The sequence below is a fragment of the Emydura macquarii genome, unplaced genomic scaffold (assembly GCF_026122565.2).
Source record: "Emydura macquarii macquarii isolate MOO-44397 ecotype Brisbane River unplaced genomic scaffold, CSIRO-AGI_Emac_v2 contig_2205, whole genome shotgun sequence".
Classification (NCBI taxonomy): domain Eukaryota; kingdom Metazoa; phylum Chordata; order Testudines; family Chelidae; genus Emydura; species Emydura macquarii.
This window is the reverse complement of record NW_027132342.1, coordinates 10,920,748-10,947,238: the sequence shown is the minus strand read 5'-3', so window position 1 is coordinate 10,947,238 and position 26,491 is coordinate 10,920,748. Positions and strand designations below refer to the sequence as shown.

The 26,491-nt window shown below is 42.1% G+C and overlaps 1 protein-coding gene across 3 annotated transcripts in view; it reads right to left on the bottom strand.

The window, feature by feature from the left end:
- Positions 1 to 367: 367 nt before the first annotated feature.
- PRR5 (proline rich 5) overlaps positions 368 to 26,491 on the bottom strand; it is a 155,701-nt gene continuing 129,577 nt past the window's right edge. For all 3 annotated transcript variants that reach the window (XM_067559349.1, XM_067559350.1, XM_067559348.1), the window contains 2 exons: positions 5,565 to 5,703; positions 368 to 1,764 (listed from right to left, as the gene is read on the bottom strand). In XM_067559349.1, the coding sequence (XP_067415450.1) occupies positions 1,229 to 1,764; positions 5,565 to 5,703 (675 nt within the window). In that variant the 3' untranslated portion in view covers positions 368 to 1,228. The remainder of the gene's footprint in view (positions 1,765 to 5,564; positions 5,704 to 26,491) is intronic.

Genomic DNA, 26,491 nt, shown 5'->3' with positions numbered 1-26,491 from the left:
CTTCACTCCTTCAGGACAGATAACTGTTATGTGGTTACTTTAATGAGCTCTACATTTACTTTAACCTTAAGGTCAAAGAGCTAGGTGGCACTGGGACTTAACTGCACAGTTCACATTAATGTTATTGGATGTCATGTGGCTAAATTCCTTTGTACCATTCTGGGGGCTTGATCCTGAGATCATTTATACACATCTCATAACAGATTAAACTCCACTTACTCCAATGGGACTACAGATATGAGAAGGGATTATGCATACTCAGAAGGGCTGTAGGTTCATACTCTAAGTCTTTAAAGATCAATGCCTAATTACAATACCTGCAGCATAGTATTCCTTTAAGAACATCGATAAATAATGAAGATTTCCATTGAAAGCCAATAACTTTATTTACACAGGAAACAAGTAACTTGTGTTCTGCTGAAACCTCACCATAGAATGAAGAGTTGTCCAAGAGTTACCAGTGCACAAAATTCTTGGAAGTGTCACATTAGAAGCAAATTAACACAGTCCTAAAAGCCAGTTTTAGGACATCTCTCTCACCTAGACACTATATTGGCTGTGAAACAAAACACTGGATGCTGGGGACTGCATCACCTTTTTGTTGTTGTAGCACACTGTTGTTTATCTTACTTTTTTCTTAATAATCTTAACTCACTGTCATCAGAGGAGTGCATCCAAGACATATCAAGAAAAGAAAAAGGAGTCACTATAAATCATTGTATCCTGCTACATTTATGATCACATTTTTTGTTCTTTTTAAAAAAAATACTTTTTTTTTCTCCAGCCAAGATCGTATTGTTCAAAGAGCAACGTGCACTTTTACAGGAATCTTTCAAGACATCTAAAAATAAAGGTGAACGCAGCCATACAATGGACTATGCTAATAAATGCACAGACTCAGTTGCACTAAGAGCATTCGGTCTATTAGACTCTTTTCCATTCAGAAAACAAATAAACAAACATAGGCAATCCACAATCTTACAAAGACAGTAAGAAATCTTACTGCAGAATGGTGGGAAGAAAATAAGTTGGTGGCTCAAAAAGAAAATTAGGGGCCAGATCATGAGGTGGTGTAAGTCATAGTAGTTCCACTGATTTTTAATAGTGCTCAGATAATTTACACCAGCTGAGGAATTTGCCCTGGATGTATATCTATTCCCTGTTGTGTTGCTGAACATACCAGTTACTTGTATATAACAATAAAACCAAAGATTTTGTCTCCTGTCCATCACACGATGCTCTGTCTGCTCACGTCCACGTTGTATGCTGATGAATTTGAACAACCTCGGCCAAAATCTATGAAAATTCCTTCAGAATCAGAGTCAATTGACTCCAAAATCTGGTCCACTATATTCTCGGGGCTGGAAGAAGGGACTGGAATCAAGGCAGGGTCCCTGACCAGCCTATTTTGATCATCCATGGTGTGAAAGAGTCCTTGCTGTTGCTCAACTGCATTGAGTTTGCCGGAACATTGCACTGCACTGGGCCTTTCCTGTTCTCCTGAGAGTGAGTTCTTGGTAGTTGTCACAGAGCTTTTGGAACCATTGTCCATGATGGTTGTGAGGTTGGAGTATCCTTGTAGCTCCATGCATGAGGTCATTTCAGAAACGGAGTGCCTTCGGATGCCAGTGCCATTGGCTGCAATACCTTCTGTTTCATACTCAGCTACGGGGGTCAGCAATGGGTTATTGTAGCTTTTTGATCTCACCACAGGGTTCTTGGCCAGGATGTCACTTGATTTTGAACGTCTGAAGAACCGCTTCTCTGTAAACAGACACAAATCTCAATTAAAATCTCTGAAGTCTGAAGTTTGAACCCAAGCATTCAAAAATAATCAGTCTGGGTCTTAAAAATCATGAGATTGGCTTAAAATCCTGAGCTTTTGAAAAGAATAAATGTTGGGTTCTTTTTATTTACCTTCTGGTTTTTGAGCCATTAGGGATCATATCTTCTTTTTTCTGCACAACCAAGAGGACTAGAAACTTACTTAAAAAAATAAATCTGAGATTCTCTAATATTCACATAACTCCAAGCACTAAGGGTTTAAGAAAAATGCCAAATATTGTATTATATTTGTGATATAATATTATATTGCGATATAATTGCAAGAGTGAGTGACAGTTATGCATCAATCACCTGTCCTCTGCAAATCAGGCCAGTTTTAAGACACCCCAAATCCATAATCATTTTGGAATTCCTTGGTTTAAAAACTTAATTTGAGATTACATGTACTACCCTTGTGCTGTGTGGCCCAAAGTAATATCAGAACCTATCTCATTGGGTGAAGAAATCTGAACTCGATTTCACAGTATTCTACATTTTTATTGTACAGTTGCTAGAATTCAGTTAATTCACAGCTCCATTTTCAAAGAATGACCACTAGGTGGCAGCAATTTTGTATTTCTGATACAAAACAGTTCCTTTTGGAACTGATGCCAGTTTCATAAAACATTCATACAAGATTGAAATGATTATTAAACAACCTTTCAGAGGTTCCACTGTTCTCTTAGTTACAGTGTCAGATCCTGGCTACCACTCAGGATGTTTTGAGCAGGAACAATCATACAGCTAGTGGATATGGTCCTCAAAGGATTCCCCTGCTGCTCCTGTCACTTCACCATCCCAGTCCATGGGGATATGGCTGGGGAAAAGAGTGAAACTATGCTCTAGTGATTTCCCACCTACCAGAATAGCCCCAGGGGCTTTTGGCAGCTATGCATAAAGCTGAAGGCTGCTCTAATTTAGTACAGAGCCCTTAAACAAAGAGATCTGAGCCATAAAATGTTTGTCTATTAATCTGCTCAAATAGAGAAATCACATACTGCAAACAAACACGTTTCTACACCTAGGTTTACATTTTGAATTCCTCTCTGCTTAGACAATGAAAATCGATGGAGTCAGTTTCAATTTTGTTTGTAGTCAGTTTCACTTTCACATTCTTACATCTTATTCTACACTAGGGATTTTCCTCTGCCTGCCAGATGCTGGGACTCCAAGACAGGGATGGTTCATTTGATAATTGCCCTACTCTGTTCATTCCCTTTAAAGCACCTGGCATTGGCCACTGTTGGAAGACAGGATACTGAGCTAGATGGACCTTTGGTCTGACCTCGTATGGACATTCTTATCCATCAGTGGCCAGCCATTGGTATAGCAGCATTGGTGCAAAGCCCTATCTGTATGGTATAACATACCCCAATGTTTACACTTAGCCCTGGTCTACACTTACCTGGAGATTCGGCAGCAGTCGACGGGAGTTACGCAAACTACGCAGAGTAGCTTGCGTAACTCACGTTGACTGCTCTGCTTCCCTTCTGCATGCCGTCTACATTGCGCTGTGCCTGTTCCCATCGACACAGCGCTATGCTACTTGAGGGGGTGGTTTACCAGCATCGACTTCCTGATTGATTGAGTGGGTCTACACTGACCACTCAATTGACCCAGAAAGATCAATCTGGCAGCAGAGAATTTGCCGCCGTCAGTATAGACATGGCCTTGGTGTTGCACAGGTGCAGCTAGGGTGGCCAGATGTCCCAATTTTAAAGGGACAGTTCTGATATTTGGGGCTTTGTCTTATATAGGCATATATGACCCCTCTCCCCTGTCCCTATTCTTCATACTTGCTATTTGGTCACTCAAGGTGCAGCTGTAACCTATGGCCCAATTATGGCCAGCAGTGTAAGGGACCAGGTCCAGGTCTATTAGCTGGAAGGCAAGAGAGACTCATGCTTTTAAATCCATTGGACCTGGGTTCAGTTCTTGCTGAGCACCATCAGCTGAGGATGTAGAGGAGCATCACTACACTGCAACACTGCTGGCAAATCCCCAGTGTAAGGCCTTAATGCATGAGTGTTTGAGTGTCAAATAGAGCACAGAGTATTTATTTATTTTAAAACCTGTTTCATTGGAATGTTATTAATTTGTTGTGGGACTATTTCTATTGGCCTTGCATTTTGTCAAAGCTAGTTTTCAAAAAATGTCACATTTGGGCCACAGTGATGAATCTGCTAAGCGGGAGACTACAACTCCCATCAGCCCCTTACCCACTGCACATCCCCTTCCTCCAAGCCAGATAAGGGGAAAGGTCCTGAACCAGGAAGTAGTCCAGCTCTGATGGTAAGTGGCAGTGCATTGCTAGTGAGGAGCTCCAGGGAAGATGAAACAGCAGCAGCTGGGGAGGGAGCCTGTGCAGAGGGGCCCTCCGAGAGGCTAATGGAGCCTGGGCTGGAAACCTGCAAGTGCCTCTTTGCTTGAATAGAGCCAGAACTGGAAAGGATGCCCCAGACCCCCAGGCACTACAGTGGAAGAACCCTGACTCTCGGTTGGGCTGTCCTCAAGGCCCCAAATATTTACCGCTGTTGCTTACTCTGAACTGATTAAACCTCTGTATCTTGATATCTGCAACCTCTCCCTTTCCTGCCAGCCTTAGTAAAATACTCTTGCCCTTAGCCATGTGTCTGAGTGGTTATTGGGACCCACCAGACCAGGCTTAGCTGCTGAAGTGCCTATGTTGCTTCACTCCAAGTTACATTCATGGGACATGCTCCTTGGCACCCTAGGGCTTGGTGTCCTAAGCAGCCCTAATAATGACACTGTTTCATGTCCCTGTAATAGCAGCACTGAATACAAAACAGTTCTTTTTAAGCATTGTTTTCTGAAGATAATCAGCCTAGATTTACTCACATCACACTCATTTGTTTCTTTCAATGCCTGTTGCAATACAATCCACTTTCAATTCAGTTTCATATGAAAACCATGAGCTGACAACTCATATGAGAAAATGGATTAAATTGATTGCCCAGAAAATGCACAATTTAAAATATATCCAAGATGGGCAGCAAATTACTCATTTTTAAAACTATTGGTACAATTACTACTTTCCCATTCTGATTTGCAGTACCTGTGTATTTCTCTAGAGTTTCAACAGTATCAAGTATTCAAGTGGAATAACATTTGGTATTGGCCTAACTCCACCTCCATTGACATCAGCTGGAATCTTCTATGGAAGACATTGAGTGCTTCTGATCATCCTTCACCTTCACTTCCTGTCCTAAACAGTCAGATAAGATTGCTGGGTCCTGATAAAAGGGCATAATGCTCCACTCCAGAAATGGCTACATTTATGCAAAGTGATAGCTGCACGCCCTTTTTGTGTCTGCACATCCTCTCTCTTTCTACCACACATTGTCCATAAAGCATCCTGAGTTCAATTCTTCTCACTGAAAGTTGGTATAGCGATGTAAACTGATTTATCAATTTTAAGGTCAGAAGGGCCATTCTGATCATTTAGTCTGACTTCCTGCATAACCCAGGCCATAAAACGTCTAGCTTCTTTCATTACAAATTGTATTTCAGCATTTCAAAAGCTGGACGAGGCTTGGTCAGGCTTAGCTGTGATTTTGTGTGCCCACAGCACACCATAAAGGAAACGGAGTGTCTCTGTTCTACGGGCATCGACAATCACCTGTTTTATTGGCATCAGCCTGATGTATTTACAAAGGTTTTGCCTAGCCATCTGCACTGTGTCAAATCAATGACATTTTAAAGGCCCCTCTTATTCTTACCCAAAATACAAGAAGAGTGTGTGAAGGGTCCATCACTGGAATACAGACCATATGTGCCCAAGTAAGGGGAAACCACTTTCTGTATCAGGGACTCCAGTTTCAAATAGTCTTCAGTCACTCCTTTAGATTCGTGAACCCCCTGAAAGAAAGAGCAAACCTGAAGATTAATATTTTCTCCCAACATCTCAAGCTCAAGTTGCTCAGCAGAGCAGAGCGCCACACAGGCATTCTCATCACATTATATTCCAAAAGCACATCTACTGCGTTGCACTGGTTGATTATGGTTATTAATTATTTGTATTGCAGTAGTGTACGGGGAGCCCAATCATGAACCAAAGCCCCTTTGTGCTGGGCACTGTACAAATACATAACAAAACGACAGTCCTTGCCTCCAGAGCTTACAGTCTAAAGTATGTATGTCTACACTGCAGTTGGGAGGTGTGATTGCAGAACTTGAAGCAGCAGGAGTGGCTGCACAGACTAGCCCCACCCACCCAGGACGCTGGGTACATACTCGAGTGGCACCGTCTGTGCTGTCTAAGACCCTGTCTACACGTGCAGTGGCGTGTAGGGTATGTGTAGCTACATACTGCAACTGAAAGGCAGGCTGCATCCACACTTACTTCAGTGTGTAGCTATACCTGGCAGTGAAAGGCCTCCCCCTGCTGGAGCCTTCCCTGATGACAGAGATGGTCTCTGCAATGGGGAAAGGCTCTGGCAGCAAGAAGGCGGCGGGATGCTACATTGTTAAAAATAGCAGTGTAAATGAAGGAGACATGGCTTGGGAGTGTAGAGAGCCATGTAGGGTATATACCCTGGGGATCAGCAGTTCAGGGCACTCTACTCTGTTCACCTAAGCAGTGCCTCACTGCCATTTGTTCCTATGCCAGTTGGGTGTGCAATGTCTGTACTGTATACAGTAATGTAAGTGTAGACCCTATCTTAAGTGAACAAAGGTTTAGAGATTTTAAACTAGGGCCCAAGCCGACATGGTGCAGAGCATCTCATGAAAGGTGTCTGACGCTCTCAAAAATTCCTAACACTCACTGATAGCGTCACACACTGAAAATATTACACCAACATCGATACCTCAGGGTTTTGACAAACTACTAGCTGATGTATTTGTTACCTGGGCATTCTGACTCTACAGCCACTGACTTCAATGGGAGCTGCTCACATACTGCAGTTTGAGAATCAGTCCTGCAGTCTCTCAGCAACCAAAGCAGAAGAACATACACTGTAGCTCATGATTAAAACTGTCGCTGCATTTTTTTATTGTGACCCACGAACGCCATCTGGCTGAATGCTTAGTAAAGCTGTGGAGATGCTGCGTGAGTGGCCAGTTCCACAAGGTGTCACTGCCATCTAAAGCAATACAAACAGGACTGTGACATTTAAGAGAACAAAATAAAACATGGAACCTCTTAAAATACATAGACAAAGATATTTATGATTTTCATCAAAAATACCTGTAAGAAAGTGTTTTTTTCTAGTCCTCTGCCCCACCTACGTCCCGCTGGGAATCTTGTCACTGTTCAGCCAAGACTCCCATTTAAGTCAGTCAGTCAGGGTGAAATTCATTCCTGTGGCAGAGGATCTCTGCAGAAGGGTGAATTTCACCCTTAGTTCTTGACCTTGCAACTACATCTGTATGGTTGACTCTGACACCTGCCTAGTGGTCCCCTCCCTGACTTCACTGGTTTTCCACATGGGCATAGGATTGTGCCTACACAGACCTCATTGAAGGATCAAGACCTTATGGCATAAACTTTGAAGCCAATTGCCTGAGTCAAGACTTCAGTATTCAATCCAGCATTACACTGTGTATCTGTGGTGCAACTCCTAAATAAACATAAAAAGACCAATAAACAGTGTTCTCAAAAGAAAAGAAAGAAACAGAAACATTCAGATTACATTATTAACTCTGAGTAAATTACATAATGGATTTAGCCCTTTTTTCTGTTCATGAAATGATCCCCATTTTTGCAGATGTATTTGTTATCCATCAGTATTCACTAGCTTCTGAGAACAAATGTCAGCCTGTAAAATGTCTGCGAATGGTTCAATTCAATTCCTTGCTATTTGTACTGTGTGGTTAATAATCAAAGTCACATGGTATTACTTCTGCTCCCTAATTGGATGACAGAAAGTTTTAAAATGGAAAATAATAAATGATGACTAACAAAGAGCAAACAGGGCTTCATTCTTATTCAGTGGGTTTTTAAGAAAGCCCATAAAGAATAACAAACTTCTGAGATGAATTTCATGATGAATATTCACTTGGGCTTAAATTTTGTGAAGTTATCAGGATTCACAATCATTTTAATGACTACTACGGAGTCCACCAGCAATCTGAAAACTCATGTGACCTCATGAATAACATCAAAATAAACTCACCATGTATATTTGCAAATCTCTTTTTTACGCTATTCAACCAATTATAATGTGGATATCTGAGCAGACAGAAAATAATAGGAAAAACACTAAAAAGCTATAATGAGAGAGAGAGAGAAATTGATAGAGAGGAATAACAAAAACATTAGGTTAGACATTAGGAAAAACCTTCTAACCATAAGGACAGTTAAGCACTGGAACAGGAGGTGGTGGAATCCCCATCACTGGAGGTTTAAAGAACAGGTTGGACAAACATTGTCAGGGATGGTGTAGGTATACTTGGTTCTGCTTCAGCAGGGTGAGGGAACGGGATTAGATGGCCTCTTGAGGTCTCTTCTGGCCCTACATTTCTATGATTCTACAATAAAAGTAAACCCTCAGTAGAGTATGTTCCACAAATGATTCCAGATCAATTATAGGATGCATCTGAGAGTATTTCAAACACCAGGACAATGGTTCTCAACATCTTCCATACTGGGATCTTCTCCTGGGATTCCTCTCCCATCTAACTGAAATCTAATCAAGTCCCCCTCCAATATGGGAAGGGAAACATGGCTGCAACCCTCTGATTCCCCCAGTTGTGACCCCCTATGCTGAGAACCATGCATTAGTTCATAGGCTTCAGGTACCCATCCACATTATCAATTTAACCAGCTTCCCAAACTTCATCAATGGTCATTCTGGTGAAGGCAGATGACATTGCTAATTGCTTATGTCCAGACATTGTGTTTTTTTTTTTTTACTGTTTACAATTTTTTATAACACAGGTGAAAAAAGGTGGATAAATGAGACATGATTAATTAGTGCCAGGCTTCCAACAAAATTATTCCTCTCTCTAGCAGAACTGCAGCAGTAGGAGTGATAAATCTGGTCTTCTATTATGTCACCATAACACCACCAGCACCTATCTTGACCTCAAGCAACCATTACATGGTTGAAAGGGTTTTTACTTTCACATTTGATTTTGAACTTCTGGTCCCCCCTGCAATTCACTATTCCTTGATGACTGTTACCTTAGCCCTTCCTCAAAACCCACAGGAACATTCCAGAAAGGGCCACTACTCTCCCCGGGGATTGGAGGAGGGCTCTGCCTGCTGGTGTAAAAGGCACATGAAGAATATGATCAGTTCACTAGCACTATGAGATCTTCTCTGCTCCCAGAAGTTCTTTCACAACAGCAGATGCCAATTCAATTTCACCTCCAGTTCAGTCACAAAGTTCCTTCTTCCATGTCCAAGAACTATAATGACAGACACTAATCTCCATACCTCATTTTGACTTTGGCTTATTTGCATCCCCACGTTTCAAGCATGGAGACCTCAAAGGGCCATTTTATTTGAATGGGTTTAAATGTCCAGTTGTTAAAGAGGCAGCAATTAGTCTTAGCCTCAGCTCTGTATTCAGTCATCAGACATTTTTCAACATGTTTGGAAAAGCCATAGAGCACCTGGCTCTCTACGTAACTGTGATGACCTCTCTTTTATTTTGTCTCTTGGCACAAATAAATTGTAACCACCTGCTAGATCCTTCCTGCCCAAGCTATTGTTACAGATCTTCCTGAATTCACTGGGAGGGGATTGTGCTTTTAGAGATTCAACAGCACAATACATATACACTTTCAGTGATGCAATTTGTATGTAGCCTCTCTTAATACCAGAAGTGTGATAGCTTTCAGGCTAGATGATGAATTTGTAAAATTGTATTTATTTTTGGTGTGTGAATAAGTGCCAAATCAAATGGTCCAGAGCCCTGTATTTATCCAAAGAACAGGCACAGCACCTTGTATAAGCATGTGCCCTGCCACCCAATATATCTCTTCTATGGGAGAGGGAGTGATGTGGTATCTATGTGTGAGGTGACGAGTCAGCCCTGAACTAGAATTTGAGTAAGCCACATGTGGTGATGAGTCATTCTTGAGCTAGGCTCCAGCCAATCCACAAGCCAGAAACTGGTCTGGTGACTGTCAGGGCAGTTATATAAATCTCATAGGAGAAACAGCAATTCAGTCTGCCCAATATCACTTCATGACTTGGCACTCTCCCCTGCCTGACTGTGTGGATGGACTCCACAAGTTTTAGCCTGCTCTAGCCTAGCTCTCCACCCTACTCTTGCTTTCCTTCTCCTGCCTATAGCTCCAGTTCCTGGCCTAGCTGCCACTGCTCCAACCCTTAGGCCTGACCCTCTTTGTCTTGCTTTCTGTTACAGTGGTCCTTTCAGTCTGAGGCCTCTCTGAGTCTGCCAGTAAGGCTTGCAATTAGTGTCAGGTGGGTGAGGTAATATATTTTACTGTTGCATACAGCTGGTCAGATGACATTTGTCCACTGAAAACTGGATGGAGATGACTCAACTCATTTCATAAGGGTCACCTAAACAGCAGATGCTCAATCTTTCTCTGGCATGTGAGGAGGCCAGTGGCTCTGAGCCACGCCTGTGCTGATCCTTGTGGCTGCTGGGGGACAAACCTTCTGGAAAAACTGCAAAGGCCAACTCTTTCCTCTGTCTTTTGTGTTGGGCTAAAGGCTGGAAGGGTTTGGTTTATATTTAGTTGCATGTGGAGCAGTCCATATTGTATATTTTAATGGATGGATAGGTGCCCGCAGCATAGCTGTATAGTCACTGTGCTCTCAATTGATACATTGCCTGTTTCAGTGTATCCATTTGACTATGCCTGTTCTAATCATGGACTTTGAGCCATGTCTCAGGACCTTTATTTGCAGAGATGACAGTTATACTTTTCCTACAATTATATGTGGGGAAAAAGAAAATCCAGACACCTCACTAGTAGAATATTCAAGAGACAGAACCCAACAAAATGTGGAAGCCACCAGCTTAGGGCTCTGCAAAAACCTGCCTAAGAAGTGCCATTGCTGGTGACAGTGACTGTGAGGGAGGAGAGATGGTCTTGTAGTTGAAGCACCCAAACTAGGGCTCAGTTTCAATCCCTGGCTCTGCTACAGACTTCCTGTGTGACCTTGAGCAAATCATTGGATCTCTTGCTGCCTCGCTTGCTCATCTGTAAAATGGAATAATAATACTAACTTTCTCCCACCCTTTGTCTGTGTTGTTTATCTAGATTGCAAGTTCTTCACAACAGAGACTCTCTCACACTGTGTGTGTGTACTGTGCTTAGCACAACAGAACCAATTGTGGTTGGGATCTCTAAGCACTAATTAAATAAAAAGAATGAACAATATTAAATATCTAGTACAGCCTGATATCTCCAGCCTTCCAAGTGAAAACGTAGGAGATGAGGGCAGGGAGCTGGCAAAAAGGCACCTCACTAAAGTCATTTCTTTGAGATGAATGGAAATGTGTGAAGAACATTATCTTCTTTTAAATGAAGTGTGTACAGTACGGTTTATTTATGTTGTTTTATGCTGTTAATTCCAAGCTAAATAAAAACAGTCTTAACAGTATTGTCCAGCCCAAGCACTGAAAAATCACGAGTCTGACTCTCCCTACCCCCAATACCAAGAAATGAAAAAACTATGATTTTTAAGCCAAATAATATGTTTTGGATTCTTTTTCTTCATCTTATGGGTTTTTAGCTTTTAGCATACATTTGGGTCATATTTTCAGAAGGGCTAGAACCTTACTTTTTATATATATATGAAACCTGAGATTTTCATGTAATGACTTGACTCCAGGAGTTCAAGGTTCAAGAAACACACCAAACGTTACAGCACTCATGATAAAATCATGAGCTGGTAACCTGGTGATAATCTCCTATGTTTATATAGAGACATTTTCAGACAGCAAGATCTCAGAGTGCTCAAAGATTGCTAGATACTGGAATGGCTTCAGCCAGCACTGAAATGCAGCTGCCTCTGGGATGGAGAGCAGCAGCTGTGTAACAGCACAAAGCAACAATGGAGAACAGTTTAAGACAGAAAGTGAAGAAGAAGGAGACAGATCCTCTGCTGATATAAACTGCCATAGCTACAATTTACACCGATGGAGGATCAGCTCACAGGTATTTAATTGTAAATGGAGGGGGAATCTAGCTAGGCAAGATACAATGATCCAAATTGGGCTTTGGTTAGTACACTGCAGATTCACAATCTTTCTTTTGCAAAGGGTCTGTTTCTGTTGCAAACCACAATGGTCAGAAAAGCAGTTTTACATCTCACCTGACAGCCCAACTCTTATTTAAGTACTACCTAAACCTGCTTAGCTTGCGAGAGCTGACGAGATCACAGCCCAGCAGTGGTATAGCTGCAGGCATGTACTACAGCATGCAGTAGGCTAGTTTAAGACATAAGAAAAACTGGGGTGAGAGATCTTCCATAATCCCATTAACTCAGAAGTTGTCTCTGAACTCTGTTGTATTACTGAAATCTCAAGCAACTGCTGTGTTCCACTGTAAATGTCAGTGCACAATGATCTCTCAGCTTGGTTTACTATTCAACAAAATACCAAGGTATGTTATACTTTTCTGGTTCTTAAGAGTATGTACCTGATGGCATCTTTCAATTCTTCCAGCTACCATGTTATGCCATGCTGTGTATCACATCAATGCAGAAGAGTAAAACAAATGACAGATCCTGATGCTAAAAACTGGCCTGCTTTATTCAGTGGGCGGTAATATCACAGGCTACTTCTACTGTGCAAGAAGCCATGCATTCGGTCAGAAAATTTCTGACCAGTTCTAAACAGGACACACAAGCAGAGTTAACACAGTGATGGTTTCTGACTCCCATATTAGTGCCACAATACTTATTCTCATTTTGTTTTGGTGTTTTTCAGTCTTTTTGTTGGGGTTTTGTTGGGAAGGAATTAACTAAACAGAGAGAGAAAGCAGGGGAGAAGAGACACTGAAGGGGAAGAGGGAAAGCAAAAGAGTGTGGGAAGAAGGGGAGGATGGGTGGAGTCAGGGGAAGAGAAAATACTATGTGGGAGGGAGACAGAAGCGGGTTGGAGCAAACAGCCAGTTAGCACAGGGGAGAAAATGTCGAGAATAAGAATTGCAAAAAATGTCAGGCGCTGATGATATTGTCTACATGTCCCTGCACTTGAACACTCATATTATGAGATACAATTAACATTTTGATGCTGTGAGAAGAAAAAATTCAGATAGACAATGCATGCCACATGGTTAACTACACCGAAGGGAAATTGACATGCCTTGTGACAATAAAAACATGCAGAAGGAGAGAAACAAGTGTTATACTATAAGCATCTGAGGAAGTGGGTTTCTGCCCACGAAAACTTATGCCCAAATAAATTTGTTATTCCTTAAAGTGCCACAGGACCCTCACTGTTTTGCTAAAACTGACTAACACAGCTACCCCTCTGGAACTCATCAAATACTATACTGATATCCAATCTTCAGGGAGGATGGATTGAAGGCTGTATGTCCTCTACAGAAGAAAAGACGATTCATTGTGTCGAAGCATAGTATTAGCTGCTCTTGGTATGCGTGTCACAGTGGGTTTGATAGAGCCTTATGAAAATCTACAAGAATGCACTGATTCTGGAAGCCTTGCTGAGAACTGGGAATTGCTGCTGTAGCAGAGCACAAATGAGGTTGGAGGGCAAAACTTCATGTGTCTAGTAGAATAGTGATTTTCAATCTTTTTTCATTTGCAGACCCTTAAAAAGTTTTGAATGAAGGCATGGACCTCTTTGGAAATCTTAGACATAGTCTGTGGACTCTCAGGGTCCGAGGACCACAGATTGAAAACCACTGGTCTAGAACACAATTAAGCATGGCTAGTGTGGATGTGCTGAGCTATTTGTGAGTCAACTAGTATAAATCTAGTGGATTAACTACCAATCATTGAGTTTAAAAGAGTATATGAGGCCTTCATTTGCAAAACACAAAGAGGAAAGTAAATGCAAAGTCTTTCTTTGGTATGCACAACTCTGATCAAAATCACCAGGAACGATTCACAGGCAGAAGGGAGAAACTGATCTATTTTAAGGAATTGAAAAATTGACAAATGGATTTACCACCAGGACTGCATGATTAAGTAAAGCTGGAGAATATAATGCACAGATGTACTCAGAAGAGTGACTTAGGCTTTAAGGATTTATTATCCTTGATTTTAGATCTGTATGATGTTGCAACACAGTACCTGATATGTCCACCTCTCGCCCCCACCTAACCACCTGGTGCATCAGCAAAACCTCGACCTGACCTTATTAGGCCATTTCCTCGCCCCTCCTGAAACTGACCTTATTAGGCCATTTCCTCGCCCCTCCTGAAACTGACCAGGTGACCGAGAGCAGTTGCCTCATCACCCAGCCAAAGGTTTGTCCTGGTTCAAATATCTCCCCTCCAATCCGGAGCAACCTTGGCTACCTGAAGCCCCTAGTATAAAACTGGGGCACGCCCCAGGCTCCGGTTGAGAGAGCTCACTGTCCGCCAGACTGATCATCTGGCCTGTCCCTATCTCTCCCGCTCCCGACTGACTCCGAGTGCGTATCGAATCGTACAAGCCGTCTTTCTGTGTTTCTGCTGTTCAGCAAGCTTCTGGGTGTCATGTTGCAGCTCTTTCTGATACTGGTAAGACATTAACCCTTTCTCTCCTCTCTCCCTTTTAGCTTTCGTTTAAAACTTGCTCTAAAAGTAATAGCCATACCGCCCCCCCATCTAGTTTTTATATTACTGTTGTTTTAATAAACGCTTAATTTCCAACCGATTCATTATTGTCTCTTGGGGATCATTAACCTGTTGGATCGTATGACAGCTAAGTTCTGAAATGGTCACAATTACAGCTCCGATTCAGGAAGGCATGGAAGCATGTGCCTAAATTTGAATGTGAAGAAATGCTTACATACCTTCCTGAATTGGAGCCTAAGATTCTTCTGTGAATTTAGATTTTTTTGTGTCTAATACGATGAAGTGTGGGCTCTTTCAATGGTTTCAAACTACTATATGAATAGTATTAAGTAATTTAAAAAAATTAAACTATGCAGTATTCTTTTATGCTAATTTGTTTCATGCCTAGTTTGTAAAGGCCAGATTCTGATGCCTGGAATGACAACGGGTAGCACCTTACTCCTTGAGCAGTCCCATTGAAATCTGTGGCATTATGCATGGAGTAAGGTGATACTTAGCCTGAGTAAGGATGGCAGAATCTGACTGTGTAACTGTATTGTAATTTTTGTTTACCTCTCTATTCTCCATCCCATCCCTTCTCATTTCTTACTGAAAAAAACAAACTATTTCAATTAAGAAACAAAGAAATTTAAAAGGTGACCCAATAGCATTCCAGCTGCCAAAAGTGATGTGTTAGAAAAAAATGCGTGACAAGTTCTGAGCTCTGCACTAATTTCACTATTTCTAGACAAGACCAATGCGATAAATGACCAATAAACAGTGGGGTCCTGATCCACAGTTTGAGAACTGCTGGCCTAAGTATTTTCCCTGTGAGGAGAAGGCACTGGTATTGTAACCCTTCCCAGAGAGTTTAATAATAGAATGCAGCTCTAAGAGAACTGAGTGTTCCTGAGAAGTGGAGTTTGCTGTACCAGCCCCCATATGGTTGCTTTTTGTGAATTATTGCCTCAGGGAGCCATGGTGTTCCAAGCACCAGAATCCACAGTGTGGATCACCTCATTGCACAGTCCCCGTTTCACTCCCATTGGTCACTGTGCAATATTCCTCCCCAAAACACATCCCCGGACACCACATCTCCACCGAGCACAAAATCAAACCCTAGGCTCCATTCTCTCCTCACTACACATCTCCGCCCTGTGCCGCCATCATCAATCCCTGCTAAATTTGGGAATAATAATTTTTAACCAGGGTGCCTCAGTATGATTAATATGCTTTGCTGCTTTCTTTTGAATGACCCCATAATAACACACATCCTAAATGGGAAGCCACTCCCGATTGCTCTTCACGCCACATACATAACTCAGTTACATCGATCTAGGACAAAACAAGGGAGTATAAACAAGTGTCCCATCCCCTTAACACTTCCCACACAACTTATGTGGTGCTTTTTTTGGCCCAAACAATGGAGTGCAAAAGGTCCAAGCTTCCCTCAAATACTCCTCATAGGCATGGTATTGCCTGGGCAGATATATTGAAAGGAACGGTAAAGATCCTGATTTGCCTCGGTGGGTGCCTTCAGTGTTAACAGGATACACTGATCAGAAACTGATGGACCCTAAAAATTATGTGGCAGCCACCATCTTGGCTAAGAGCAGGGTCTGAACTGGGGACAGTCACAACTGAATGCACAGGTTGAACTAAACAGCCAGGCTCTCAAACTGAGAGCTGTAATATATCCATATCCTTTATAGCACTCCTGCGTGAGATGGATGACACAGACTGACCAGAGGGTTATATATGAAAATAATTTCTGCCTGCTCCTTTCCCTTGCTTCATCACACTGGTGCTCAGCTCTTATCCCCCACTCCTATCCCCCCATTTCTTGGGTCTCACCTTCCTGACCCCTGCCTGCTACTTCCTTGGTACCATCCCCAGACCCCTTGCTCGTCCCGGCTTCCTCACACCACGTCTTAGTTCCTGGCCTCCACTGACTTCCTGGCTTCTTCCCCAGGACTCAGGCTGCCTACGCAGCTGCTCTCTGGATCCTCCCCCCAATCGCCTCACCATGCTTATTAATGAAAATAGTAGTAAATCGCTTTTAAATTTCAAACTGTCATAGCTGCCAAATGATCAATAAGAGCTAACTTTTTGTCTTATATTTATAAAGAGGCATCATTTCCGAAAAGTTTCCTGTAATCTTGTATTCACATCCAGAAGCAGTTGCTCTCTCCCTGGCCTTTTAAACAAAAAGTATTAAATGACCATTTTAATCAGCTATTGTGCCAAGGGCCAGTAGCACTGGACTAAAGTTCTGCTATAACAGTATCCTCCAATCACTGGGCATAAATAGCCTGCAACTTTAGATGCACTGAAGTGTACATTGGTTAAGCATCTGTAGCACTCTTACTTTAACGTGTATGTTTTAGCTGACTACAGTGCTTTTACAAGAATACACCGGCAAAAGGAGATGGTCTCATATTTCAACATTGACAAACTGCCAGATAAATTTTTAATAAACCGTAAGAACATTTTTAGAACCTGCCTTTTAGCAGATCCAATTGGGTAAAGCAAGCAGGAATTCCAAAGGCAGGCTCTGAGTCTTGTCGCAGGAGGATGTGAAAGGAGGCTAAGAGATGCAGTGTATTTCCCAATGCTTTAAAGAATCCATCATCACAGGTGAAATGAAGCTGAAGCAGAGGAGAATCATATTCCAGGTGCCTGGCTACTGTGAACTAAACACAGAGAAACAACGGGAACAGAAGCCAGGTTTTCCATTATTAATTTACGTCCATATAGCAGTCATGGCTACTGGTGGACTTACAGCCCTGGAGAATGAAGTCCTCTGTCATAGAACAGGCAGTAGTAGTGCTTGGTTCACCTTCACAGTCCTATCAATATGACTCATCCTTGATCTGGAGGGGTTCCACGTCTAGTCATGAAAAGGTTACTCATCTTTTAGTCCCTGGCCTCCGTTCTGAACCTGCCACTGAGGGGTTCACTCCTACAAACTGTTGGAATTAATGGGACTATGTGCTAAAATACACTAATTAGTATCACTGGCTTTAACAGCTTCCAGTTTACAACCAACCTGCACTTGATTTCAGCCGTTGCCCAAATGTGACTAGTAACAGGATGCAGAAGTTATCTCCTGAGGTAGCAAGTCCCCTACCATGCCTTTTCTTAAACACCTATGAAAGGAGGTAAGGAAGATAACTCCTTCCTGTCTTACATAGGTTTTAAAGGCAGCAGATCCCGAGAGGGGGGAGAATTTAATGACTGCAAATTCTTAACAAAGCAGGCCAGTATGACTGACAGAAACTACAGAGATAACACACACACACATACTGAATGATTACCTGACAGACAGACACAGAATATTAATAACTGCTATTCAGTTATAAGAAAGATTGAAACTGAAAACGAGATAGAAGACAAACTGCAAGGCAGACCCAAAATAACATCTACAGTAAACATTTCTGTTATTCAGGCATGTTATTAACTTAGCACTGCTATGGTGATGCAAGCTGCCGTGTTCATTCTGGTGGCCACATAAATAACAAGATTGGCTGCTTATTTCAATAAAAGTGATAGGGATGGATTTGATTGTAAGAAAAGAGGAAGGCACTATAGTTAAAATGACATGCAGTATGACGTTCTAAAATTACACGGCTTGATTCACTGCTGCATTATCTCAATTTTGAGCATGTAACTTCACTGATTTCAACAGTTACACCAACATACAACTGGAATAACATAGCGGTGAATCAGACCCATAGAACTGTCCTTTTACAAATACTTTTTCCATTAGATAATTTTTAGATTGCCAATGAATATTATCTTTGAATACACTGTTGATGTTAGTGGGAATCATGAGGTTAAATCCCCAGGCAGGTCTCTGCATAGCTATGCAGTTTGTCATTGTATTTTCACTGTCCACTTGCTTTTGCACAAAGAATTTATTCTTATCTGAGTGAATTGATATCTACCTTCTCAATATAAATCTCTAATATAAAATCAAAAGCAAAGGAAATGTATCCCAGAATGATTAAAGGCCTGCTCCTGCAACCTTACTCACAAGAGTACTGCTATTAAGGCCATACTCTCATGGGTAAGGATTACTTGTGTGATTAAAGGTTGTAGGACTAGGTCCCAAATTTGAAGAGTAAGAACATTACCTATGCCGCAGAGTATATTACCAAATCTTTTGTGCCTCAACATACTCTGTATTCATACAGTGCTGAAATGTAAAAGACACAGAGGGCCTGACACAGTGCCCACTTCAATCAATTGAAAGGGTCTTATCCACATCAATGGGATTGGATCAGACCCTAAAAACTTATTAAATACATGCAATATTCCCTCTTCTAACCACTCATCCATTAAAGTTTAATGATAACAAACCTACAAAAATGAAACTTGTGATGATTGTGAAAATACAGACTTTTCAGGTGCTATTTGCGAGTGGTTTCACTACAACATGATATATTAAACAGATTCTTCTCTGCCTGTGTGATCTTTGAAACCAAGGACAACACCTGGCATATCCAATGCCTCAGTGACATACCTCTAGTGTTAACAGTTTCTCCTAGTAAATTAGTGTAATTATTTACCCATGCTGAATCTCTATTGGCGGGAGATCAACAACAGATGATAGGATGACTGGTTTCAGTGATAGGAAGGAGCTCAAGAACTGAACCCTCTTGATGGATGAGAGAATTAAGCTGTTAACTGCTTTCATATATGTAGCTGCCTGACAAATATACATGTACTGAGTAGGTGCAATACCAGATTCTCCAGTCATCCTAGAGATAAGGGGCCAAATCCTCAGCTGGTGTAAGTCAGCATAGCTCTGTTGAAGTCAGTGGAGCTATACCAATTTACATCAGCTGATGATCTGACCCAATGAGATCCAGGGGTGGAAACCTGGGGAGAACAAATCTTAAAGGGAATAATAATAGTTGGGTAAAATCCTGGCCCTATAGAAGTCAGTGGGTGTTTTGCCATTGACTTCAGTAGCATTCAGATTTCAACCAATGCCTTCCATCAAGGATCACAAGGTGTTAAAAAAACATAATGAATTAAACCTCATAACACATTTTAGGAGGAACTGTAAGAATAATTTGTACAGAAGGGAAAACTGAAATACAGAGGTAAAGGGATTTGCCTGTCATGTTGATCAGTAGCAGAGATGGATCTAGAAACTAGGAGTTCTGACTCCCAGTTCTCTCCTCTAACCATTCATTCATGTTCCCCAGCCTGGAGAGAAACCCTCAGTTACCTTCTTATGTTTTCTCTGCTGACTCATTTCCCTTTCATCCAAAGCAGATGACTCTGACATTTTTTATCTTTTAGGAACTAGAGCAACAAGAACAAAATAGCTCCAAGCAGAAAACTAAACTTTTGCTTCATCTCTGTAAGTGAGCTGAAGCTGATCCACTTAAATTGTGTGTTTTTCATCCGTGGGGGGTCTTTTGCAATGATCCAAAGGCAGAAAAAAATGGGCTTGACCTGGACAAAGCAGAGGAATACCTTTCCAGATAGGAACATGAAGGAAGAAAATAGTTTTCCCCTCTCTGCCAAAGACCTTAATCCATTGGAGGCTGATCATTCATTATAGGACAAATTACCAACAGGCCTCTAAGATTATGCCAATACATATTTGGGAGCACATATATTGGTACACAACCCCTCTTGCATGTGCAAAACAGGAATTACAGGACAGATTCTGAGCTGGTGTAAATCAATGTAGGTCCAAGTTAAGTCAAGGGGGCTACAATGATTTACACCATCTGAGGATCTGGCCCTACAAGTCTAACTACTTATTTGAAGGCACAAGTACCTTTTTTGCACATATAGACAGATGCATCCACAAATTCATTGGTCACATTTTTAGAAGCCCGCTAAAAATTTGACCCTACTCTTTCTCCTAAGTAACTAGCATCCTAGAAAAGGCTAGTATTTGAAGGGCTTAACCGTGTCTGTTTTAATCTCTGCCTCCCTCGTAGTGACAATGTATGAAGGGTTGACAGGTAGAGATGCTGGACATAGTGATATTGTCAGAAGTAAGTGCTTGAGATTCCTGCAACTGCCTCAGAAATAAAGATATTGTTGTCACTTTCACTTTACTTTCAGTGCAGTGCAGAGTTATGTCTATTTCAGTGTGTGCAGTGTTGTTGTAGCCGTGTTGGTCCCGGATATTAAAGTGACAAGGTGGGTAAGGCAAGATCTTTTATTGGACCAACTTCCGTTGGTGAGAGTGACAAGCTTGTGAGCTTATGCAGAGATCTTCTTCAGGTCTGGGAAAGGTACTCAGAGTGTCACAGCTAGAGTCGAATTGTAACAGATAGTTGGACAGATAGTTCAGCTATTGATTAATGGGCTACTTTACCTTGAATGGTCTCTTGAAATATGTGTTAACTGCTTATGCTAAACAATCTGTTCCACCTTGTAGTTAGCTATGACACTTTGAATACACTTCCCAGACCTGAAGAAGAGCTCTGAGTAATCATGAAAGCTTGTCTCTCTCACCAGCAGAAGCTGGTCCAATAAAATATATTACCTCACCCACCTTATCTCTTTAATATCCTGGGCTTGACATGGCTACAACTACACTGCATACAATATCTTGAAACGAAGTCATTGAACTTTGGAAGATATTAACAAAGACAGAAACTATCTTTGGCAACCATCACTAGACACACACGAGGGAACAGAGCTCTTATAAGCTGAGAAAGATGGGTCCTTCAACCAAGGGGGGATGTTGAAGTCTCTGGGAACTGAATATAGGTGAGAGACCTGCTTAGGCAAAGATCTTTCACCTAGGAAGATGAGGGATGCCTGCATCATGTACTTCTGTGGAAGGTCCTGACGGAGGAAAGTCAGCCACAGCTTACAAAAAGAATGACTGGTGACAGAAACCATGTTGAACAAAGCCTGTACGTTGCTAGTTTAAGATTTAGAATTTTAGATGCATGTTTTCACTTTTATTTGCTTGTAACCATTTCTAACTTTATTCCTTTTACTTAGCATCACTTAACCTATGTCCTATTAGTTAATAAATTTGTTTTATGTTTATTACAAACCAGCTCAGTGCTGTGTTTGAAAGGAAGGGTGTATTTACCCCAGTTAATAAGCTGTAATGTGCTTTTGTCTCTTTAAAGGAGCAACAGACCTTATTATTTCTTTGTACTGTTCAGGAGAGGGCTGGACGATGCAGAGCACATGGTTCCGGGGAAATTCGGGACTGGGAATGTATAGGGTCACCGTGCTGGTTGTAACAAAGGTTGGTGGAAGCCAGAATGGGGCTGTAGGGCTGTTGAAAGGCTGTTGGAGTCAGAGCTGCCACACCAGGTCTGTCTAGCACACAGACACACAGAGTATGACCTGCATACTGATAGGCTGTCTGTGAGTGTCCCAGGCTGGTTGCTACAGCAGCAGAGCACTGTGGGGCACCCAGGGTTGCAGGATAAGAGGTAACACATCCCCTTACTGGCCTGGATTGCGCCCCCAGACCGTGACAGAGGGTAAAGTTCATCATCTCTTTATAGGCTCCTCCCGAGGCTCTGGCTGATCCATACACATTATGCCTGTCTGCCCTTACTAGTGAATTGAAGCATTTTGAGTCTGCGCTCTGAAGTTTTTCACTCACTTTGGCTCAAAGGTCATTCTCCTTCAACACTAATTAAAGAAAACATATCTTGCATTTATTTTTGAGAAGGAGTCCAAAGAGGAGGGATGATTGCAGAGTTCTGACGGAAGAGTCCTCCCTCGGTGTATTTAGACCCTTTTGAAGAGATACCCAAAGCTGGGCTTTGGAAGAGCTGCAAATGCGACTGCTGTTAAGCACTTGTGAAAATTTCAGACTCATGCCTTCCACTCCTGTGCTTCTCTTTTAGAACATTGAGTATTTTATATTGATGGATTTCAGCCGTCAAAAGCAACCATCCTCCAAAAATAACTACATTTATCCCATTGATTTTCTTGCCCCTGGAAGTGTGGCTAAAAAGACTGTTCGGAGATCTGTATTTGGCCATCTAGATTTAATATTTTTGCCCATTTTGATAATTTCACAACTGAAATCATGATTCCCTCCAATAACCCACCCATGAGCAACGAAGGGGCATCCTCCAAATTACATACAAACCCTGACCCGAGTGGCTTATTAACACACCGTAATGTCATCCTGTTGCACACCTCTTCCACTCCTTATGCTCGCTTCCAGTGAGATACGGGTAAAACTTTTCAGAAGTATCTGATGATTTAGGGTTGGTCTACACTAGAGAGTTTTGTCAACCAAAGTCAGCTTTTTTTTTGGCAAAACAGTGCTGGTGTACACACTGCAATCACCCCACTCCCCTCCGGCCAACAAAACTGCCCTGTATTTTCGACAAAATAAAGCCACCTTGACGAGAGGCATAGAGCTTTTTTCGGCAAAGCGTTAAGTTTAGGCACTATCCTTGGTTATATAGCTGTAAATGGCCTCTGGATGTATCCCATAATGCCCCTCATGACTGCTCTGGTAAGCGGTTTGAACTCAGCTACTCTGCAGCCATCCGCCCCTCCCTTTTCAAAGCTCCAGGAAGTTTTCAAATAACTTACTGTGGAGAACTCACTCCAAAGTGGCAGCAAATGCAGTCCTGCCTACCCTAAATTACAGGGAGGGGTGTAACTCCTGATGTGCTGTGCAGAGCCAGGGAGGGAGGCACAGATTGTGTCCCCGCCCCCTTGCGGTGTACCAATCTCTACTAAACTGGGGTTGGCGGACACCAGCTGTCTATGCAGCAGCTTCTGCCTCAGGATTGTTTCCAGCCGCTGCTGTCTGAACTTAAAGAGACAGTGCACGGACATATTCACTGTCTCCCAACATACACACACACACTCTCTCTCTCTCTCACTCACACACACACTCTCCCTCCCCGCCCCACTTCTGTGGGCTTCTTGTGTTTATGTTCAGCAATGTCAGTTTGGCTAACGAGGCGGTTTAAAAGTGGCTGTCAAACTAGTAGGATGCCCATGGAACGATGGGATTCAGAAACCTTCATCATGTGACGCTGTGCCTGTCCCGTGAGGCATTGCAAACCCACCCCACAGCACCCTACATGCAAGTTGCACAGTGGGATAGCTACCCCCCGTGCACTGCTCCCTGTGTCGACAAAAGAGCTGATATAAATGCACTCCACTGACACAAGAAGACAGCGAAGACATGCAACAGAGGTTTAATTACAGCGGTGGCTGTATGCCGGCAAAACTTGTATCGACAAAACTTTCTAGTGTAGACTTAGAAAACTAAGTCTCAGTTTCAAAAGTGACGTAGGCAATTGGGCCCAGATACAAAAAGGTACTGAAGTGCAAAGATCTAACTGAAATCAAAGAGAGTTTGGTGCCTAAATACCTTTGTGAATCTGGGCCTTGGGAGTCTAAGTCCCAATGAGTCTCAGGGAGGCCTAGGTTCCTATGTACTTTTGAAAGTAACCTAAGTCACTTTTGAAAATGGATCATAGACACCTTTGAAAATTTTACCCTAGGCCAAAATAAGATAGGGAGAGAAACTGGGAAACAGAAGTGAAGCACTGAGGGAGGGAGAAGGAGTAATGAGGCTCCCCGTTCTCAGAGGGAATGTACCCCTACCAAATGGCCCTATCAACTGGGACAGTTACTTTTATAGAAAAATATTTATTAATTTTCTCCACTAAATCCCCGCCTCCCAAACTCTGTCCTACTCCAATATATTTCAGTAGCATTTGAGTAGAAGGTGTCGACTAGATCTGGCTGGAAAACAGTCTTTCCTGCCCACCAAAAAAAAAAAAAAGGCAAAAACTTTCATGAAAAATCTATTTTGGGAAAACTGAAATGGAATTTTTTGGTTTGGTCCCAGGCTGCACAGTCCCGTAGGGGAATCAAGCAGCCCATGGAGCTGGATGCCTGGTCAATTTGTGCAGCCCAGATACCAGTTGCCCAGTGAACCAGGGAGTCAGGTAGCCAAGAGAGCTGCTTGCCCAGGAAACTGGGAATCCCGAAGAGCCAGGTACCTGGAGAATCATGGAGCCAGCTGTCCGACTCTCAATAGTCCTTCTGGGGTGCCTAACTCCCAGAGAAGCCCCAGCTCCTAAGCTTCTTGTCAGGTGGGCTGCTACAGAGCCCAGGAGCCTAGAAGCTCTGGGATCCCTAGCCCTGTGGTAGCCCACCTGGTTTCCATCAATAATTTAATTGAAATTGACACATTTCCTCAGAACATTTTGATTTCGATGGATTGGCATTTTCCAACAGCAAAATGTTGCATCTGAAAATTTCTGACCAGCTCTAGTGTGGACACTTTTTCCTGAATGTCCCTTTCAAACGTAAGCCTGTGTGGGGAAAAAGGGAAGAGGAAGCAGTTTTCTATCATTATCTATGAATCCTAGATCCCATCTGCCTTAGAAAGAAAAGAAAACCAAGTTAATTTACAACCAAACTACATATTGCCCCCAAAATGTAAATACTATATGTAATAAGGGTGCATATGAATGTGTGGTGATAAGAGATTGATCCTTATTTCCTGGCTGCAGTCACCTGACAGGGATGAAGGTTACAAAAGGTCATATAGCAAGGATCAGTAGCTACTGCTACACTGCACATATTGGGTCAGATCCTGTAAGGTTACCATAAATATAGCTCATTCTATTATTTTTGAGACAAAACTATTGGTCCAGATTCTCTCCTGGTGGGAACTGGTGACTTCAGTAGAACTGCACCAGTTCAGACGAGTGCGGTCTGGCCCCTTTGTGATTCAGAAATGTTGAAAAACACTGGAAATTCCCCACTACTTAATAGAGTTTCTTGCTCTCTTGAGCTACATAATGAGAAGCCACATCTAGGGCAGATGAGTGTATACAGGAGTCTATCTTGAGCTATCTAAGGTGACATGTCTATTTTTTTCTTTTAGGAACCCATCAAGGACCCCACGGTACCAAGATGGTCATGTGTCACTAGAATTGTCACTGCATTATTTATTTGTCACAAAATCAATTCTGTTGTTTTTGTTGCCTTGTTTCCTTGTACTCCCTCGTCAGTCTCTCTGTATCCACAAGTTGTCTCTTGTGTTATACTTAGACTGCAAGCTCTTTGGGGGAGGGACTGTCTTTTTGTTATATATATACAGTGCCTAGCACAATGGGGTCTTGGACCATGACAGCAGGAAGGCAAGCCTCAAGAGAAAAGGAGGTTCTTGAAAGATCACTCAGAACTCCAAAGTCTTGAGATGATCCTGACTTTAAGCAAAAATAAATGCTTTCCTGCCACTATGCCCCACCCCCACCCCCTATTAGCCTAGGTAAAATCCAGGAAATTTGACAGTCCTTAAGTGAAACATACCTGGAGACTAACTACTGTAGTCTGCTGAGCGTTAAGCTAATAGAGAGGATGATTTCATTGGGTTTGCTTTTTTCCAGACTTGTATCTGGATTAGGAACTAGATCTAGTTTTAAAGGTTACTGCTAAGCCCTATAGTTAAGAGCTCTCAGTTCCACTACAACTCATTACATTATGAGAAAGGTAATTCAAATTCTTTTTCTTTTGCTAAGTCACTCCCTTCTTGGTTTCTTTGTTACCACTCCCATCCTGTTATTGAAGAGATCGTCATTCTCAGGTTGATTCTCTACCATAAAAACCTCTGTGGTGGCATGCCAGTTAGCCAGCTGCAATCAATTTTAAAGGTGGTTAAAAACCACTACAGGATGTTTTGCTGAAACTGCATGCTAACTAAACTGGAAACAATGGAAAAGCAAGCAGTCTCACTTCTGGTAATGATTTAATTCAAAGAACACCCACATAAGCACTGTTCAGTCACATGGTTAACTGTTTATCTTTTAATTGCCTGTAATGATCAGGTAGTGGCAAGGTAATGAATTACACAGTAAGTTTCACATATCACAGAGTGGCATGTGCTTGTTACTTTTGCACCTATGGAGCGAAGGGCAAGAATATGCAATTACTACTGAGTTAAGGGTTAACCCTACACACCCACTGTGTAAGAAAAGATTACTTACACAGA